This window comes from Lepeophtheirus salmonis, chromosome 8, assembly GCF_016086655.4.
Source record: "Lepeophtheirus salmonis chromosome 8, UVic_Lsal_1.4, whole genome shotgun sequence".
NCBI lineage: Eukaryota > Metazoa > Arthropoda > Copepoda > Siphonostomatoida > Caligidae > Lepeophtheirus > Lepeophtheirus salmonis.
The window spans coordinates 5,740,890-5,761,621 of NC_052138.2; the positions used below are offsets into that span (position 1 = coordinate 5,740,890).

The 20,732-nt window shown below is 29.3% G+C and overlaps 1 protein-coding gene across 1 annotated transcript in view; it reads right to left on the reverse strand.

Moving 5' to 3' along the window:
• The window catches only part of GABA-B-R2 (gamma-aminobutyric acid type B receptor subunit 2), a 335,226-nt gene that overhangs the window by 192,665 nt on the left and 121,829 nt on the right, over positions 1 to 20,732 (reverse strand). The window contains exons 6-8 of the mRNA XM_071890371.1: positions 7,413 to 7,573; positions 4,553 to 4,616; positions 4,438 to 4,498 (exon numbers count right to left, since the gene is read on the reverse strand). Of these exons, the coding sequence (XP_071746472.1) occupies positions 4,438 to 4,498; positions 4,553 to 4,616; positions 7,413 to 7,573 (286 nt within the window). The remainder of the gene's footprint in view (positions 1 to 4,437; positions 4,499 to 4,552; positions 4,617 to 7,412; positions 7,574 to 20,732) is intronic.

The window sequence follows — 20,732 nt, forward strand, 5'->3', positions numbered from 1 at the left end:
ATCATTACAAAATAGCAACTGACTGTATTTCTAAACAAAACTTTTGAATCGTCCCTCTAGAATGAAGCAAAACTTTTCTTTTACTACATCTACAGCCTGATTGCCAAGCATTATAATAAAGGAAGTTATGTTGCTGTATGTATTTTGTATATGATTAAATATATCCAAATATGTAATACTATGCCTTAAAAACCATTTAACGGTGACATTCAGAAAGCTTTAGAACATGGGAGGGGGGATATATATTTAGTGCATTGTATCGTTTAAATATATATATATAAACGTCTGTCGAATGAAATATTTATTAGAACATGTTTTTTTCTTATCTCAATTTTGCATTTAAATACATCCCTTTTCGTTATTATTTAATACATTTTTCTGTTACCAATCTGATCCTTCTTAAAGGAAGGAACCCTAACTTTTTCTATCCTACATTTATAATTTAATCAAAAGTTATTCTCTAATAAAGTACATTTGAGTTAAAGGATTCATGCCGACTGATCCTACACCCTTCATAGCAATAATCATAAGTATAATCAAATAAAACTTTTTAATACTTATTTCAACACGGTAGAATGAGTTAATTTATATGTTAATTCAAGATATTTTATGTTTGATATCCATCATTTATTATTAGTTTTTTTCTATTCATTTTGATGATTTGTTATTCTTTATTTTCTACCTTTTGTATCTCACACCTCCAGTGTGAGAGACCTTTATAGTTATACATATATGCTTTCTAAATATAGAAAGAGCCATGGAACAAGAGTCCCATTAACAGAATTAGAGTACTCATAGATTTTTATTTCTGTCAGAACTACAGTTAAACCTACAGTGTGATTGTAAATTCTACGGATGTGACTTTACAGACTCTAATGAGAGTTTTGAGTAAAGATACTGCCTTGACATTTTTAGTGAAGTTGATTGAATTCATTTCCAATCTTTCTACTTTAAAAGTACTATCAAAATAATAAAAATAGGGTGGCTCTTTGCACAAAAATTGCGTAGGGGATCTTGGTAGGTGATAAGTCTAAGAATATCATGGAGGCTATTAACAACAGGGTCACTAGCCCAATTGAGGTGGCCCTAGCTCTGATTAAAGCCAATCCTTTAACGTCAACCAGGAGGATTTTTAAGGTAGCTGGAAGCTCCTGATGAGACCATAAGGGAGTTGCCAAAAGAGGACTTGGAGGACTTTATCCGCAAGTTAGTTTCCTGTAAAAAATATCCACCTAATTTAAGCGTGTCACAGCACTAAGTAGTCATTTCTAAATCCAAGTACTAACTTAATTATATAACAAATATTGCAGCTCTTTAAAATCTTCAGTCAACAGTCACACAAACTATTACATAGCTAGAAAGGTTTTAGGACTATTGGCCAAAAAACATTTAAGCCGAAGGTCATTTCACCGAACAGAGATTTTGTCCAATGTACATTTTACTAAAGGACAATTTCTCAAACGTATATTCCGCCGGAGAATGATTTGAGACATTTTGCCCAAAATAAGATATTTCACTCTTTGTTAGTGATTAACTTTTTATAACACGCATAGTCAATTGAATAAAAAATAAAATGTATCGATTTAGATGATAAACTGTTTAAAAATTATAACCATTACGCAATTCAAAATTTAATCCATTAGTTGTTAATGAGGCTTCATGTGTATCATCTAAAATAATAGCTACATGAACTAATTGCATTTCTATACATTTGTTGCGTAAAATGTGGGATGTTTGGTAGAAATCGTATGATTGCGTCATCAATAAGCTTCGTTTTGATGCAGTTGTTGTTTTAATTGGCTGCCAAATACGTAAACAGCAGACAAAAATTCGTCGTGTATCCAACTTGCTCGACACGCATAAGCCAAAATAACATCATTGTCAACTTCAAGGCCACAATTTCCAGCATGAGAAGAGCATTGGGTAATAAACGTCCAAAGATCCAGAAAATGGAGTTCAACTCACCTAAAATTTACTGACTTCTGGCACAAAAACATGTGGCATCTGTCATCTCCCGACTTCTAACCCCTTGATTCCTTTTGGTGGAGTGTCATGAAGGTATCAGAAATGCAACTTTGCACCAAAATGTGAATGACTTGAAGTGCACCATCTCAAAGGTCTAGGCCAAAAATCCTGAGGAAAATAATATCAAAGCCTGTACCAGCTTCAGGCACTATATTGAGGTTTTGTTTCTTCTAATGGAAGCCATATTGCCCTTAAATTTTTTAAATAATATGTTTACAAATCAGTTGAGATTTTTTTGAGTTTTTGAACAAAAAAGTTTTGTTTTTACTTCTGCACTCTGTAAAAAGATGTGGAATTATTAAATACCAATTTATACCTACTCATTGTTTTATAGGTAGGGAGGTATATAAAATCATGGTATATTATGTACACTCTTATACATATGTATGTATGGAAGAGATCTTAATGGTTGTATTTTCCGCCCGCTTTCTTCATGCTTTATCTAAAGTACCATTAACATTAAATAAGTTGTTGAAAAAAAAATCAGATTTATTTTTATTTTTACTAGATAAGACTTGGCTGCTCGTTTAATTTTTTTATTCTTCTTATTCTGAGTAATTGAGATTTTCATAAATAATTTCCACCATTTTCCCTTTGTTAAAATATACAAAAAGCAAATATTCTTTTAAACGTTCGCAATTTTCTCAGGCCTTATACCATTTCCCTACTCTGTATTTTAATACAATCTCACACTAATGGAGAGTAAGTCTGGTACTAATTTGACCGTACCACGTCAATGTTCATTATTCTTTCTTACAAAATATAGCCCAGTCTTCTTCTAATCACAAAAAAAACAAAATGTTGTGTAACTTTGTCTATTTTGTGAAATTTATATAGTAAAATAGACAACACGTTGTTGGCTAAAGCGGTTAGGGAAACTACTTGATTCGTCAAATCATTCAGAAAACGCGTTAAGCAGGATATTGAGGACCCACTGACGATGATTCACGTAAGTTTTGTGACACTACAACACCATAAGATTCCTTAGAGCTGGGATAGGAAAGGCATTCCGAACTTTATCCAGTGGAACGTTTTTGGAGACGTTGTGCACCCGTGGTACAAGCTAACGACAATTTTATAGACTTAATGTCAAATTGATGTTATAATGTTAATTTTTGTAAAACTTTAAATAAAACCAAGTATAAAATAAGGTCAGAACAGTGTTTTCAATTTTTTTTTTTCACCTTACATACATTTATATGAAACACGATTTGATTGTACATAAAGGTCAGTGTTGCCAATCTGGAGCATTTTGGACGTTAAAAAAAAAATTGAAAATCAACAGGGGATCCCTGAAAATTTGATTAATATTTTGAAGGAAAGAAACTAAGATTTCATAACATTTATTATATTATTCGCAAGTAGCTGTGACAATGGGTGTATCAGAGTTGTATAAAATATTACCTGCCAGTATGTAAAATAAAAGGAAACGGAAAGGTGTATTATTTTTCTACATTTGCAAAAACAAAAAAAAACAATGCCATTAACTCATATATAATAAAAATAAATTAAAACGCTTAGAAATAATTTAGAAACCATGTCACACGAAGTTAATCAAAAATTGGATTAAACAAACTTAATTATTTTTAAATTTTTATAAATATATAAAATTACCAAAAATAAAGTTGTCTCAATTAGAAAAACTAATAAATATTTTACAAAAAGGAAAAGTTCAGAAATTAAATACTTATAAGATTATTTACAGTGCAACTCCATCTAACCAATTAAATGAAAAAAAAACAAAAAAAAATTGCGGCAAAGCTTTTGAATGTGTAATACAATGTCTAGTCTTTAGTTTTTGCTATTATATAAGCACTTGAAAAAGAATACTAGCATCCATATATGATTCTTCATTTTAGTGAATTTTTGAACGATTTACGTATTTAGTTGGAACTTTTTTCACATAACTTGATAACAAATTTGTCTTTGGTAAGTTGGAATATTTTTTATTAATTGTTGTTGCCTTTAATTTTGAATTTATATAGCAACTATGCATGGAATTGTCCCAGAAGGCCGTCGACATCATGTTTACATGTATAGGAGACATTGTGAATCCTCTTCCTTGAGGCCTTAGTCTGCTCTCCGATGGCCTTTTGCGACAATTCCATGCAGACAATCGTGGCTCTCTCAATCTTCTTCTCGTGCCTCTTGACAGCTAAGACATTGTCTTTCTAAGCAATCGATAGCTAATTATATGTTCTACAACATTTTTCATAGAAAATACGGTTGGCCCGCTATACATTTTTTGGGAACATGATATCTTATTTGCCATCAGATATAATGGAAAACTGATGTGTGCCATAAGGCTAAATACATATTGTTCTATCCATAGTTATAACCCTACGTACTTCAAGGAACTACAGTTGGAATCTTTATTACATATAATGATAATGATATTTCACTATTACTTACCAACAATTTGCTTGATGAGAACATTTCCCCTACGACTGTTTTCCTTAAACCGAACGGGTCCCTAACAAGAAAAAACTATGAAAAATTCTTGCATTCTAATTAACAAATGTCTTACCGTAACCCCTTCAAAAGACGTCCGATCAAGGGCATCAATCAATAGTCTTTCCCAATCTTGATCCCTATCAATTTGGATTAAAATATAATTAAATCTGTAAAAAAATACTTTATAAAGGTGTGAGTGAACAAATAAGAAGTATGTCATTTGGCAACCTGCTCATTCTATTTGAATGTTATTATTTTCTATTTCTATATCATTGGCCAGCTTACAACCATTAAGAAGATGAAAAATACTCCCAAGATAAAGTCGGTATTATAAAAGATGTAGGCTTTCCGTAGTTCAAATATATAAAGAAGCGAAATGACTGCAATGATTTAGTTTTGCAGTTTGCCAACTGAAATTATTATATTTTTTCACCAGCACATTTATTCAGCTGTATTTTTAAAAGATATAAATCAAGTGACGAAGCGATGGTTAGGAAATTATTGTTTGTCTGAATTTAGTTTGCTACAAGCATACTTTTTAGTCTGATTGGAGCATAGAGAGTTTTACTAACTACTCTGTAGTCTATGTTTCATCTATGAATTCATCCTTATAATTGAACTAACCAAGATACATAGAAACAAGGCAGTAGAGAAATGTTCCTTTGAACTTACCATTACAGAAAAAAGCAAAATGGCGTGACAAAGGAAGTCCTAGTTTAAAGAAAAGTTATAAACAAACTAAATAATTGGATAGATACCTTTAGATAGTTACAAATAAAAATGAGTTATTATAAATACATCTGAAAGAGAGAAGAATAAGGATAAAGTAATCATGAGTGGGTGAAATATTAACAATAAAGATTATAAGTACATCTTTATACATTTTATTTATTTATTTAATAAGAACTACATAACAATTAATATTTAATATCCTACTCTGGAGAAATATATCCAAAGAAAATCACCCAGATAATCTTGTCCATAATCCATTACTATAATTTTTAGTATTGTCAATTCATTTGTGTAAGGGGGTCATAAAGTCAATGATAATAGATGGAAGGCTAAATTTAAGTTCATGTCCTTCCCACAAAAGTTCAAAATAACTTTTAAAAAATGTGCGGCGTCTTTAACTTGCAAGTTTTGATAATGCATCTTACCCTTCAATCCCATCTGATCCTCGTTGGAGAAAAATTGATTTCAATTCGGTATACAGTATTCGGGTGATTTCTTTAACAAATTTGAAAAGAATGCTAAATCCTGAATCCCAGCCATATATTAATTCCTCAAATATTTAAAAATGGAAAATCCTCAAGAACAAATAAATGGGTGATATTTTTCGTAATTTATTGGAGTCCCCAAAAGTACTTACTGTTATTTGCCTTATGGTTAAAGATCCAAAAAAAAAAACCTGAAGGACGAAAGCTTTCCTGTGACGTGTAATAAGCTCGACCTTTTGAATAGACTTAAAAAGGCGCCTATAGAGCTTTTATTCTGAAAAAGTATAAAGTAATCGCGAGAGGGTGAAATATTAACAATAACAACGAAGGATTTTTGTAGATGTATCAGTTCTCTTTAGAGGACACGGAGTAGAATTGAAGATCGATATCAATGTAGTTCCTGCCTATATCATTGCTAGGTACGGAGTAAGATTTGGTATTATTTCTCTCATTTTATAACTTTTCGTAGCTGATTTAATCAAGTGTCATGACATCTAAGCTGCTCTCCTCCAAAACATTCCTCCAATTGTCAGTGTGACCATGTTAATATTTTAACATATCGGTATATGATATAACTGAAACTTATAAAAATAATTATCCTACACTGGAGGATATTATAAATACAGTCAAATTCAGATAAAGGAAACTGTCTTTTTTTAAAATAAACAGTTGATTATAATCTGATTTTTTCTCATGTTCCTTAATTGGTCAGATGGAGTTGCACTGATTGAGTATGAGTAAACATTGTATTATTACATTTGCATCATCTGACGTAGGGCTCTTCTTTGAAGTCCAAATACACAATGTATAGTTTTTGTTTTTGAATGTTCTTATAATTAGTCCGATGGAGTGGCACTGATTAAGAATAAGTAAACAATATAATATTACAATTACTCCATCGGACCTAGGAATATACTTTGACGTCCATATACAAATAGAAACAACCTGTGCACAAATCTACGCACATTGAGAACAAGAAACTAATTTTTCCTTAGCATTGAGCTACATTGTTCCATAACCAGATTTTTCGTATATCCAAAGTATATAAAAAAACCACATATATGATAATAACTAATTTTGAATCTTCCATTTCAAGGCAATTAATATTTGATTAGGTACTGTTTTTGACAGATCATCAAGTATTTTAAGCTAATTTTTAAGCGAAATTGATTGATATGTATCCATTCTTTATTCTTATTCATTCCTATGAAGTTGATATCAAAAAAGTATAGAAAAATATGTCTTTGTTCGTATTTTTTACTTTATATTTCTTCTAAGTGTAATAATTTATAAAGTAAAAAAATTATTATAATCAGATTTGACAGTCTGTATTGATATTTTATTTTTTAACATACCTAATAAAAATGACAAATACCCATAATAACTCATTTTTATAGACAACTTTTTCAAAGTTGTCTATATAAGTTTTAGTTTATTTACTATCCAAATTATTTTTTTACAACTAAAGACTTGTTTTCTGACGTCATTTTACCTATTCCACTGGTTGGTTGAAAGGGACGCCCCGCAATTGCCATTTTCTTTATGTATCTAGGAATTAGATGAGTATTCTACTAAGGGAGAGAAAATACGTAAATACGTAACGCAGAAAGATGATGACATCATAAAGATAAATATTTTTCTCAAACTCCAAGAAATGCTCTCAAATTAAATGTGCACGCTACGTCACTGTGTATAATAACTTTGCTAAAAACATACTTGTAATTAAAGGTAGCGAGGCTCCGATTATGGTGACGAGCTCGATGTCCAGCGTCTTGAATAGCAAGTGCCGTGGCCCATATGCCATCATATGCATAACCATGATAACGAGAATAATGACGGGTTAGATTGATATACTGATGTTCATATTCACTGGGTGTCTATGAAATAAAAGAAAGAGAGAGATGAACAATAGAGTTAGATTTTATTAATATCACAAAAGTTTGCGGAAAATAAAAACATTTATAATAGTCTAATCTATGTACATTTTGATTCATTTATATGCATTTAAGCGGGAATATAAATGTTTTTTATGGGCACTAGGAATGGGTTTTTTCATTATTGTTATTCACTTTAATTATAAATTTCATTATGTTTTTTGGAAAAATACACACCTTTTAAAATATGCTTATTTATGTGTGGAATGGGTGTGATAAAACACTGATACACCAAAGAACATAAGCACCCTGTTTGGATTATATTTATATTCTTCTATTAATAAAAATTCAATTTCTATTAGCCAATTATTCTAAAAAATCCTTTATAAAGGCGCAAATTGCACTTAATGGGAGATAAGTTGATATTAACGATACTAAAATTAAACTTTGATAAATTATATATAAAAGGGATCATATTGCGGCTAATAGAAATATCTAAAATCAAAAAAATATTTTATACTAGAGTTCAAATTACTGTAAATCTAGAATCATCCCAGAAATTGGAATACAAGGCCCGTAATTGGTTAAAATGTGTTGATGAAATACTGTGTTGTACTATATCATGATGGAAAACGTTGTCCGTTTGATCTTTTAACTTTTTAGGTATTTTGATTACGTGTAGTGCAGAAAATTTGTCATATGGTATGAAATGACATATCTATAATTTCCTTTTTTACGATGTCATCTTTAGCTAGCAAATCTTTTTCAAGGTTTGGAAGGAAATAAAAGTTTTTTTTGTTTTTCACCAATAAAGATTAAAATTCATGTTAATTATTATTTTACATTGATTATTTATAATAAACATTATTCTAACCTATAAAAAATATAAAAAAAGTTTTTTTTCTAAAGCTACCTTATAAAGCAAAAAGAGAAAATAACCTAATAAAAATTAAATCTTTCCTTGACATATGGTATTAAAATTAACAATGCAAAATTCAATGTTTTATAAGCAAGAATAATGTCTATCATAACTAAATTTTTGTAAAATAATGATAAATGCTGTAGTTTAATCTTTGTTCACGAAGTAAAACACTTTTGACTTCGTTTCAACTTTGAACTAAACGTGCTATTTAAGGATGACATTGCAGAAAATTGAAACTTTGCATATGTCATTTCTTTACCAAATTCCAATTTTTCTGAATTTGCCATAATAAAAATTTGAAAAAGGTTGATAGACAAATCACCCTAGTAAAAATTTCGACAACGTATGTTGACAGTATCAGACATTTTGCACAGTTAGTTAGTTTTTGACAACTAAAACGTTGAACGTATTTTGTTTGATCTGCTATTAAATACTCCTGTAAAATATCGGGAGAAAATATAACCTTTGAAAATAAATTATTTAAAAACTTTTAAAGATTGCTTAAGTAGTTAATTTTTATATAATGCTAAATTTTGAAGAATAAACTATCTTTTAAAAGATTTGAAAAGCTTTGACCTATTTTCTAAAGAAATTTATTAACAACCTCGATAATTTCACTGGGCCCTAGACGATGCACTGAACAGCCTTGTTTGGGAATTTCTGTTCTAAACATTGATAAATGTGAAATTTGATATAAAACAAACTGTTATTTCTTCATTCCGAATTCAATTCCCAAACTTTCATTAATTATTGCATATGTAAGTGTTCAGATTTAAATACACCACCTGGTATATATGCATATTAGTGAGCAAAGTTTGTCTGTCATTTTTGGTTTTTTATTTTCTACATCTTATCTAGGAATTGTGTTTGAAGTCCATGTATATAAATATATTTTCTTTTTAGGAAATACCAAGACGCGAAACAAGTTCAAGCGTATAATTTTTTCACAACGAGTTGTCCATTGAATCTCGTGGCTCTACTATATATTTGTTTGTTTGTCTGTCTGAGATATGATGACAGCCTCCAAGCTAGCCGGGAAGGCCACCCACATAAGTTAGATGTAAATGTGTCTCATCTTATTCCCCTCCTTATTTTTTTGTTCGACAGTGTTGCTGTGGCTAACTCGGCATAAATTGCACATCACTTGCCATCAGATGCTATAGTTCAAGGGGTATAATACGGAATCTGGATGGATTTTTGGATTTGTCAAAATTGCCTTTCTTTAAACCTCTTTAACTCGCCTAAAACAGCTTTCTCTTTCGGTTTTCTGTTTGTCCAGAAGGAAGATATGTTTATTTGCAATATCTCAATTGAAGGTAACAGCAACAGCTTTTCATAAATGTGCTCAACTTTATGATTGAGGTACTCTACATCTCTCAAAAATACAATTAAATAGGCGGTACAAAACTTATGCACTAATAAATAATTTAATTTTTTTTACTATGAAAACTTCAAATGTATAAATTTTTTATAAATATATTTGTAAAATGTTAAAACTAACTGCTGTTGGTTATGATGTTATGTCGAAAAATACTTGTATAAATGTAGTTTAACATTTAAGCATTTAAATAGTGTATGTCAGAGAGACCGCAGAGAGAGTATTATAGTGATGAATTGGTTAAAGAAATTTCGTTAGGTAAAGGTTTGAAATGATTTATAATGATTATTATTATATGTAATAAAAAATTAGAAAATAAAAAAGCTTTTTTATATTTCTGAAATTAATAATGAAAAAATTTATACGTCATAATAAATTTTGTCGTTACAAAACATGGTTGACTAGCTTTTAAAAGGAACTTTATATATGAAAATTGTACACTACATACACATGTGAGAATTAAATATCAATATAAAATCCTATAATGACAGCTTATAAAACTTACTGAAGGATTTAAAATTACATTGTTTATTTTGAGAATACAATTATTTATATACTATGTCATGTAGGGTTGTAAATTTTTAGCATTTTGTGGCATGTGAGTTTTGTTGGTGTCAGCTATTTTCTCAATATGCTATTATTATTACTTCATTCTTGTGAAAGAAGATTTTAGTACGATTAAGGATTAATAATGGGCGTGTGCCCTCTTGAATGACCAAGAATATCACTGATGATTTGTTGGGGTACTATAAGTAATGATGTAAATCGTATCCATTCTTTAATTGACCCTTTTTTTGGTAATTGGTAATCTGAAGAATGAATTTTATGTTCCTTAGAAGTTATAAATATTTTTTTAGTCGTGACTTTTTTTTTTACTACATAAATAGACTGGTCCATCTCTAACTTTATGTTTGAATTTTTTAGCTTTAATATACTTGAAATATACGTTTGGATAAAAAACGATGACTGACAAATTTTGAAAAAGTTTGAGAGGTCTCCCAACACCCTTAAAGTATTAAAAATCAATGCTTTTTTTTCTAAAAATTTCTCTTCTTCTTTTGATATATTCCAACCGCAAGCAGATATCATTAAGTTTATTTTGTAATTTTTTTTATATAAGTAAATTATCCTTCAAAAATATTTTTATTACTTTCTTCATTAATATGTTTCTTAGATTTGAAAACCAGAGTTAATTATTTTATAAACCTAAACCTTTTATTCAAACAGTAATTTTGCCAAATCTTAATTATAAAAAAAAAAAAATATTATCAGAAGGACTTTGATATTTCATTAAAGGTTTTTTTTTTAAAGTCCTTTTGTTAAATTTAGTCATAAAATTTCCTTCAAAAAATTCATATATAAATATATTTTCATAAATAATCTTCTATATTTTTTTGGTATACTATAAAACTATACTTCAAACCGGATTACACATTCGTGTTTGCTCATAAAAGACATGGAGTAACCTTGATGATTTATTCCTATTATTGTAAATCATTGCTATACTTGGAGTAGAATTGGAGATCGACAATGGAGTGATTCTTGCCCATATCATTGTTTATTTCCTTCCCTCCCTTGTCACAGCTGATTGTAGCTGAGCTCCTCCAAACCATTCCTCAAATTCCATGCTGTTTTATGGTTCTTTTTTTTTAAACATGCTTAAAATACACACAATCTTCATTGCTAGTTATAAGTGTAAGTCCATGCGTAACTTAGATCAGAATTAAGGATAAAAAACAAATAATATCTTCAATATGTCCTATCTTGGTACGGAGTTGGATTTGTGTTTATTTCATTTCATTTACAACTGATTACAGCTCATATAATAAAACTTCATTACAGATAAGCTGCTCTCCTATAAACATTTTTCAAATTGGCAGTATGATCATGTTCATTTTCGTTTTTTCTTTTTAATACCATTTAATTTTTATTCATGGGTAAGATAATGAATGGTTGAAGTAAAAAGTTCTGAGTGTTTTTTCACTTTATTTTGAATATGAAATTAACATAGCTAGGAGTATCCTATTAAGATAGTTCCAAACGGTCTTCTGGGTAAACTTCAGTTCTGAGATGTTGAGTAATCAACTTACGACGTTTCTCCTGATAGACGATTCTATTGATGCTGATTTAAAAACATTCTATACAAAGCTACAACCTAATATTATAAATATACAAGTTTTAATCTTTCTATACAATGAATTCACAGTGCACAATGAAATAAGTGCTCACAACCCGTCTGACTTGACTATTTCCATTATACATTATAGACATTTTAAAAATCCATGTTACAGAAATGGAGTCGTTGGAACCGCAGCTTTTATGTATTGGGTCCAAAAAAAACCAATTTTTTTGGTGCCGTATGCTGTGCTTGTTCATCGTGGTCGTTGGTACTGAAGAATGTATCGAATTTTCCCTTTTTTACATCCACTTTTTGTAACGCTGTATCACACAACTGACTTCACCAAACAGTAAACGATTTTTTTTAAATGTACACTAAACTTTTAAGGAAACTTTGAGCTTTTTTTCAAACAATGTATTAATTTTGAAATATAGCTTATTAAAAACATTTAGCAAAATATGCTCTTAACTTTTCACGTAACCTTATATTACCCATCCTCTGGAATGAAAGAAAGTAATATCTCCCATGAAGGATTTAGGACTTTCAAATGACTATAAAGAATCATTATTATGTATGTCCTTGTTTATCTTATGTAAGATCTACGATTAAGTCTTGAAATAATTTCATAATGAATATAGTTAGGGTTACGAATCCTAAACGTATTTCGATTTTCCAATTATTTGATTGTTGGCTAAGTAAACTCATTCATTTACATATTTGTACATCCCTTAGACACTTTGAATATTCCTTTGAGTGACATTGTCTTAACTTCGATATACTTGGAGAAGTATGTAAAAAGACTCTAGTACGTTATAAAATGTATTTAAAACCATCTTAACAAAGAATTTTAATTCAAAATTGCCTAATGTTCATATTACTTTTTTCTTCTTGTTATATTCTTAGGGGTATACAAATGTTTAAAGACAACTCTTGCCGTCTGTACCAGTTGTAATCAAATGTGGGGGAGTGGAAATACTTCAGGAAGTATGTAAAGTTTACTAAAATATCCATTTCAATTTAAAATTGACTTACTTGAAAGTTTAAAGCCCGCCCTACTTTGTAGATCACAAATATAATGTTTAGTAAAAATAAATCCTTTATTTTTAATCTAATTTACAAGTTAATTTTATATTTTTATTCCATAAATTTTTATCTCCTTGACAATCAAAACAGTGCTTAAATGACAGTCAGACTCGACACTTTCTATGATTTTATTCACAGTTTCAACAATTGGCTTTCCAATCTTTGACATCAAAATTACAGGAACTGATTCGACGAAACTTTGATTTGCTGTTTCATAATTTAAATTTAAATTTCTATCCAACTATTTCGTACTTTCTCTTTTTGGTTCTGGCCATCTTTGAGACACACTAAAACAATACTAACTCAAACAATTAAAAACTATGTAAGAAGTTTTTTGAGTATGAAATCTTGACTTTTGTAACAAAGTCTAGCCTAAGCCAATTACGCTTATAATGATTTAGATACATATTATTAAAGCTATCTTATGAAAATAACAAAAAAATCTCTTTTCTACATTTATTATGTTTATTTCCTACTAAAAATATATGGCACTGTGTAGGAAATACACAGCTGAAAACAATCCTTTGACAGCAGTTAAAAATGTTTTTCTATTCATCTGAAATTTGGCATGTATGCAATAAATTTATGCATAGCATAAAAATATACCAATCCATTATCAATTTCGTAACTTGAAAGTTTTTGGTAAGCCCTAGTTTGTAGATCACAAAATCAAAAAAAAAGAGGTATAAAAATAATTTTCATGTTTTTCGGCCTCAAAAGCAATTAGGGGCACACTATCTCAAGGGCAAAACATTAAAGTTGTTTACTTGTGCTATTGATTCTATTTCAATCGGTTGATATAATTTTTTGAAACATGAAATATATAACAGTCTAGTCTAGGTACAGGATAGTCTAACAGATAATGATTAAGTTTGCATTTTTTAAATTACATTTTTTTTAGCTATTTTTTAATATCATTTCATTTATATAAATTAATTTGAAGGACATTTTTTTCATCTTTTTACAATTATGAATTGTTTGCGAATGTTAATGCTATAAACAAATATACTTTTTTTTTCTCCTATAAACAACAAATTTAAATTGCAATGTATACTTTTATAAAATGCAACTTTTAAAAATTAATGAAGTGGAAGAAAAAAAGTCAAGATGTTATAATTTGTAAATATTTTTTCCTCTGATAATATTTTGATAAATTGAAGTTCATCTGAACATAATTTCAAAGAATTATGTTGAACACTTGAATATAAACAAACACGGAAGGTCTCTTGTAAAGTAACTATTTATTTTAAAATATAGTCGTTTAAGGACCTTTACACAATTTAAGCCGCCCGTAGTGGGAGTACAATCTAAAAAATGATGAACTTAAAGCTTTTGTTTTTGTATAACTAATAAGTATACTTAATTATTACTAGGCAATATGAAAGAACTTTTTCTAAATTTTTAATCTGTCTTTTTTTTGTGTAAAAATCATTTATTATCTGGTGAGTGTAAATTTCAAATATAAATTGAAAAAGTTATATTTAGGCAGGAATACAAAATGAGTAAAAATGAATTCAATAGAAACACAAAATTGGTACATCAACAAAAAAAAATCTAAAACTAAAATGGTCACCTGGTAGAGGGCAAAAACTCCGCCTAAAATCAAATTGAGTAATGTATTTCAATTTGCTCCAAAGTTATGGTTGAATATACACTTTTTAAGTTTGCTGTTAAATTGATATATAACTTTTGTTGTAATCCTGGTGACTAATAAAACAACTAAGTAACAAACAGAGGCAAGACTTTAACTTCCATTCAACTTTATTGTCGGAGGTAGTAAAAAACAAGAAAAAAACAATAAATAAGACTTATAACTCCATATCAACGGAAGTAGAGGGTATCTTAAAATATGAACTCACATATTTAAATTTAATACCTATCAAATGATGTATTTATTATACGAATCTATCATATGAGTGGTTCACGAACTACAATCAAAATGCAATGATTTGTAGGACGATTTTGATTGATTTCATTATGAAAAAGAAATCAGAGCTCAGAGTTAGATTGAGTAACATCTCTGAAATTTCCTGTTTACATAACATGATTCACAGCTTAGCTGTCATGACGTTTTATTAGGTGAGCTCCAAGTTTCTGTGTCAGAAAATAAATAAACACTAGCCCCACACTTTCTATATCAAGGACATAGAGGTTGGAATTACTCCGCTGTTGATCTTCATTTCTACTCTTTGTCAAGCAAGGACTTACACTTATTCTTGATGTCTGTCTTTCAAGAGCACATACAACAGTGGCTATGTTTTATACCAAATATTTATTTCTCAAGATTTAAATTATAATTCAAAATCAGGTTCAGATTCCAACTATGGAACATATCGCACGCGCTCTGGAATATATTTTATACAACTTTAGATAGCAGCATGATATATTTTTTTTATGGATAGTTGAGTATATATGTACATTGGAATAAAAACGTATGTTGTGAAAGACCTATAATTATTTGATCGAAAAGTTTGATCCTTCTAATGACCAAAAGAGATAGAATATAAGAAATGTTCAAAAAAGAAAATGGTCAGCAAAGAAACAGAAAGTAAAAATAAATCCCTAAACCCCCATGAATAATAAAATACAAAGAACAGGATATAAGAAAAAAGGGATAACCTGTATTTTTCATTATTCACTTCAATCTCTCTCTACATAAAAGATCTAAGTTATTTATAAAAAGGAAAAAAAATATCTTCTTATTTCAATTATTGAGTTTTATTAATTTTTTTTTTTTAAACTTCTTGTTCACAAATCAAAATCCTAACTAAACTAAAATTTGGTAAACCAAATTTTCTTTTGTATCTGCAATTTACCATTCAAATGAACTCTTTTATAATCAAGAAAAGTAAAAAAAACCGAGAGATATTTCCTTTTTAAAGAACCCCCTTGAATTATGGGAGTTTTTAATCTTTAATTTGAATATGTGTATAGTCCCAGGTGGAATATGCTGACTTTTGTGGTCCATAGCTGTACTTCTAGAGCAGCAACTTTTACAAAACACTCCAAAAATTGGAACACTTATCTTATCCATAATTCAGGTTGTCACAAAGAGCTAAAAACGATTTAAGAAGCTGTTTATGAAATTTAAAAAGAAAGTGAAGAATGCCCCATCCAGGAAAATATAGGTTTTTCGCTAAAGTATTTTAATATTAGGACAATTTTATTATTTTGATCATTCAGGAATCTGTATATCTGTATCATAGATCCAGAAGATCTTTAATACCTCTTGAATTATCTTTATTACAGATAATTAATTTAGGTTAGACTCTTATAATAATAGTAAGCATGAACAGGTCTACTGTATTAATTTCATATTTTAATATAAGTTTATAAATTATTTATCATTTGGGAAAACGTGAAAGTGAGAGGATTCAAGGCACCAAAGTTTGGAGCATTCTCACAAATCGTATTCAATTTAAGAATAAAAAAAATATTGATTTTTAAATTGTATTAGAGTCAAAATAATCTTCCAAATCCTATATAAATATTTGGAAAGGCTTAATAAAATTATATTTAAATTTAAAAATTGAAATAAAAATAAAGGGTTCTTATAATGCCTTTATTTTTTTTAAATCTTTTAAATTTAGAGAAAAATACTTTATTAACCTATTGACATCTCTAAATTTAAAACTTTAAAAAAATAAAGATATTATAAGAGCCCTTTATTTTTTCAACATGTCTAAATATTACAATTTGAATGTTTTTGTCAACTATTTTTTTTTTTTTTACGACGTCAACTAATTCTTCACATCATCACTCTATGTATTTTATATCTATGGTCTAAACATTAAGAAGGAAGAATATGGACCATTGTCAATGTGATTTCCTGTTGCCTCCTTGGCCTGAGCGACGCTGGGTTATCCTTTGCTAGTAATACATATATTATAATCTGTAATAATGAAAATCTGATGTATTTTCTATCGGGCCCGTTATTGTTTTTTTTTTTTTAATTGGAAATTTGAAAAATGAATTTTCCTTTCCTTAGCCTTTGTCATTATTATTTAATTTTTGGATCGTGAACATCTTTTTTTAAATATATTCAATTATATTAAAACCCTGATTGAATATTTGTGTGTGCTCATAAAAGACGGAGCATAACCCTAGAGCTTCTTTCTGGATTTTTAATTGTTAGTCCTTGTTGGACTCAGACTAGAATTGGGGATCAACATCGGAGTAATTCTGGCAAATTCCCTTGTTTATATCCTTTTCTCCTTCCTCCCTTATCACTACTGATTCTAGCGGATCTAATTAAACGTAATGGTCTTTATTCTATCTGTCTTCCAAAATATTCTCCAAATTGTCAGGGTTAACATGCTGATTTTCAGTTTATTTTTATTAAATGTCCATTCTACACTGAATTTAATGTTGAATTACAATTGTCATTTGCGCCGAAGGGTCTAATTAACGATGAAGAAGAAATAATATTGATTATTGTCAATATGATTTCCTTTTCCCTCCTTTGCCCAAGCAACGTCGAGTAATCTTTTGCATGTTATGACATACGTATATAGCATATAAACATAAACCTATTTATTGTTACTATAATTTCAAATTATATTAAATATCCTTTCTTCAGATGTCCCAATTGTCATTCAGCATATTTTCCTTCAGAAAAATGTATATTCGGCAAACTTTATGTTAATCAATATGTAGTACTTTTCTGTTTCCATATATTTCTTATGTACTTGTCAACCTCAAATTAGAAAGCACTTTTGGAAATTTCCACTTTAATTTTATAAAATATGGTTAGTGCTTAATCAATTTTTCTCAAAAAGTATAATTATTATCCTGTGTAATACAAATGGTTTATATTTTTTCTATAGAACTATTACTGATAATATTTTGATCAGCATGTATTACATTATGCAACAAAATGAAGGTGTTAGATAGGCCGCAGATTGAAAGCCACATTTATTATTGTAGTTTAATCTGTATGACGACGAAAAGGACCATTAAAAAAGTCATTAAAGGTTGGACTGTTAAACTAGTTTTAATATCCTTACATCTAAATTGTTAGTTTTTTTATATATATTATTTGTTAAAACCTCATAGAAAATTAAAAAAATTCCATAGAATATCATTTGGAATTATATTCAACGCAACTTAACCACCTTAATTTATTAAAATTTCTTAATAAATATAAAAAACTAAATTGACAGAAAATCAATATCAACAACCTTTTCTATAGGAATTTGTTTTTAAAACTGAAATGTAAGGTATAAACTTTACTTTAGCTAACACATAAAGTACTCGAAGAGAAAAAAAGATATTTCTTCGGTCTAAGGTTTCTCATTTTACTAGATTTTTCTATGGTCGTATGCATTTTATTAATTGTAAATGCTTAAATAACAATAATAAATGTGTATTCCTGCGTGCCGGCAGAAATGATCTTGTCTGGTGTTATTTGACAGTGCAGCTGATATTAGTTCTATAGCACATAGCATAAACAAATGTAATTTATACTTAATTTTGTAGAAAATTTATTAAAGCTTGCTTTTGTGTTGACTGGTTAAGTATAAATTAGTATGTAAAACATACTATCTATTAGCTTGAGCGTGCAAGAACATAAATCTACTTTCCATTAGAGTTTTATCATGAGATACAAATGTCCACAGCATGTATATTACTCCATGTAATTATAGTTTTGTAAGTAGCAATTTTAATGGATTTTATGATTTTGCTTAAAAGCCTTTTTGATAGTAATATATAATAAGACCGAATACATACTCTGTCCATTAGAGTGATCCCTATTTTTGAAATGAAATAGTACAAACAAAGAAAGAGAGAGAAAGAAAAAGTATTTGCTCTGAGGACTCCTTTGAAAGTCCGTTTTTTGGAATCCCTCTCACTCATTACGGCTATGCCACGAGTCATCTTTTGTCCATGGAGCCTGAAATAATTTATGTATACATTTTGAGACATGAGACTTAATGTTATAACAAATTCTATTATAAATCTTTTCTTTTTTCCTTTTTCTTTTTCCCTATTGTTGTTTCTATATCTTTTCTTCTTCTTGTTTCTTCTTCTCTCTCTTTGTTTCTATATCGTTTCTTCTTCTGTCTCTTTGTTTCTATCTCTTCTAGCTGGGGCATGCTAATATTTATGGACTTTTGAAATGAGATCATTTCAAAAATGAGTTTTATCCTTGGAATATTGTAGCGACTTTATCTCAAATTAACAACAAAATATATTGTTTTTGGGGAAGCTCTTTTAAAAAAAATAAAAGTTGATATTTTCTGCTATCCAATGAGATACTTTTAAACATTTTGAATTTATTCGTCTTGAAGCTATGAGCCTTTGAATAAAAATGACCAATTTTCCACTTTAAACAAAGATAACTCAAGTATATCATGCAGACATTTTAAAAACGGTTTTTGAATTTTTGAACATTCTGCTTCAAAATATATTAATATAATTAAACACCGAGGGCGTTGAACCTAAAAAATAATAATAAAATATATGGCCTTTTTTGTAGGCCACGAGGCTCTGAGAGAAAAAATAAGGCCATATTTGGAATCAAGGGATCAAACACTATTAAATTGAGCATAATATATTGTTCATGTGCATAAAAAAGTGTGATTTTGTTGGATAGTTTTATGGTTAATTTTAGTATGAGGTTGCAATAATAATAGGTGAAATAAAAAAAATCCATTAGTTTTCTAATAGACAGCTTTAGTAATGTGCATTTTCTGTTTTAAAAGTCCCTATACTTCATAATAAGAAAACTTTTTAGACAGTTTTTTAATTGTTTGACTCAGTATTGTTTAAGTGTGCGACAAAAATTGACATTTTGTTTTCCCTAACAACATAATCTGCAATTCGAGAATCTTTATTAGGATTGTGGTTATCGAGTAGTACGTTGAAATCAAAACACTTTGGGTTTTAAATTTCAACAAGATTTAATTTATTGATTAACACTCGAATTTTGACAAAATTAATACCATAATTATATGTGTGTCTGAGTTCTATTAATAATTAATGTACAAGCAAATAGCAGCAGTTATGGCTTCCAGGCGGTGGTGGAAGGCCTGGCACCCACTGCAAATATAGTTTTCTTCATGGCGTCCCTGTCCTAGCTGACTGTGGTTTTTTGGACTCGGTGTTTGGATGAAGGATACTGCAGGTCTTCTCCTCTCTCTGTACCCAAAAATGTAGTCGAGGGCATTGTCTTCAGGGCTCTGGGAGGGATAAAATTGTCAAAAAAGAGTTCCAAAGGATAATTCAAAAGAATTTTGGAACGAAGGACATGGATTTCTTTCATTGTTCGTGTCAAAAATGTCGTCTCCACCTTCAAAAGACTCTTTGCACTTACTTTTTTTTATAACTCTCTGGACATTCTGGTGTGAACCACCAAGATATCTTACATGGGCCCTTATGCTCTTGAGGGGATTGGTCTGAGCTGTTTTCTTTAACTCCTCCTGCTCCAGTTTGGCCTTATTGACAGAGCCCTTACACTTGCGAACCTCGTAAACAGCGGTCTTGGAGACACCTAACTGCTTTAAAGTAAGCGAAAGGAAATTCGTTAATCACGTTCAAGTGTCATTTTCTAGCCTTGTACATAAGACCTTTTGTTTTGTGACTAATTATTTATACTTTAATATATCAAAATATGTATTAATTTCATTTATAGGGTTATCTGCTATCTATATATATTTAT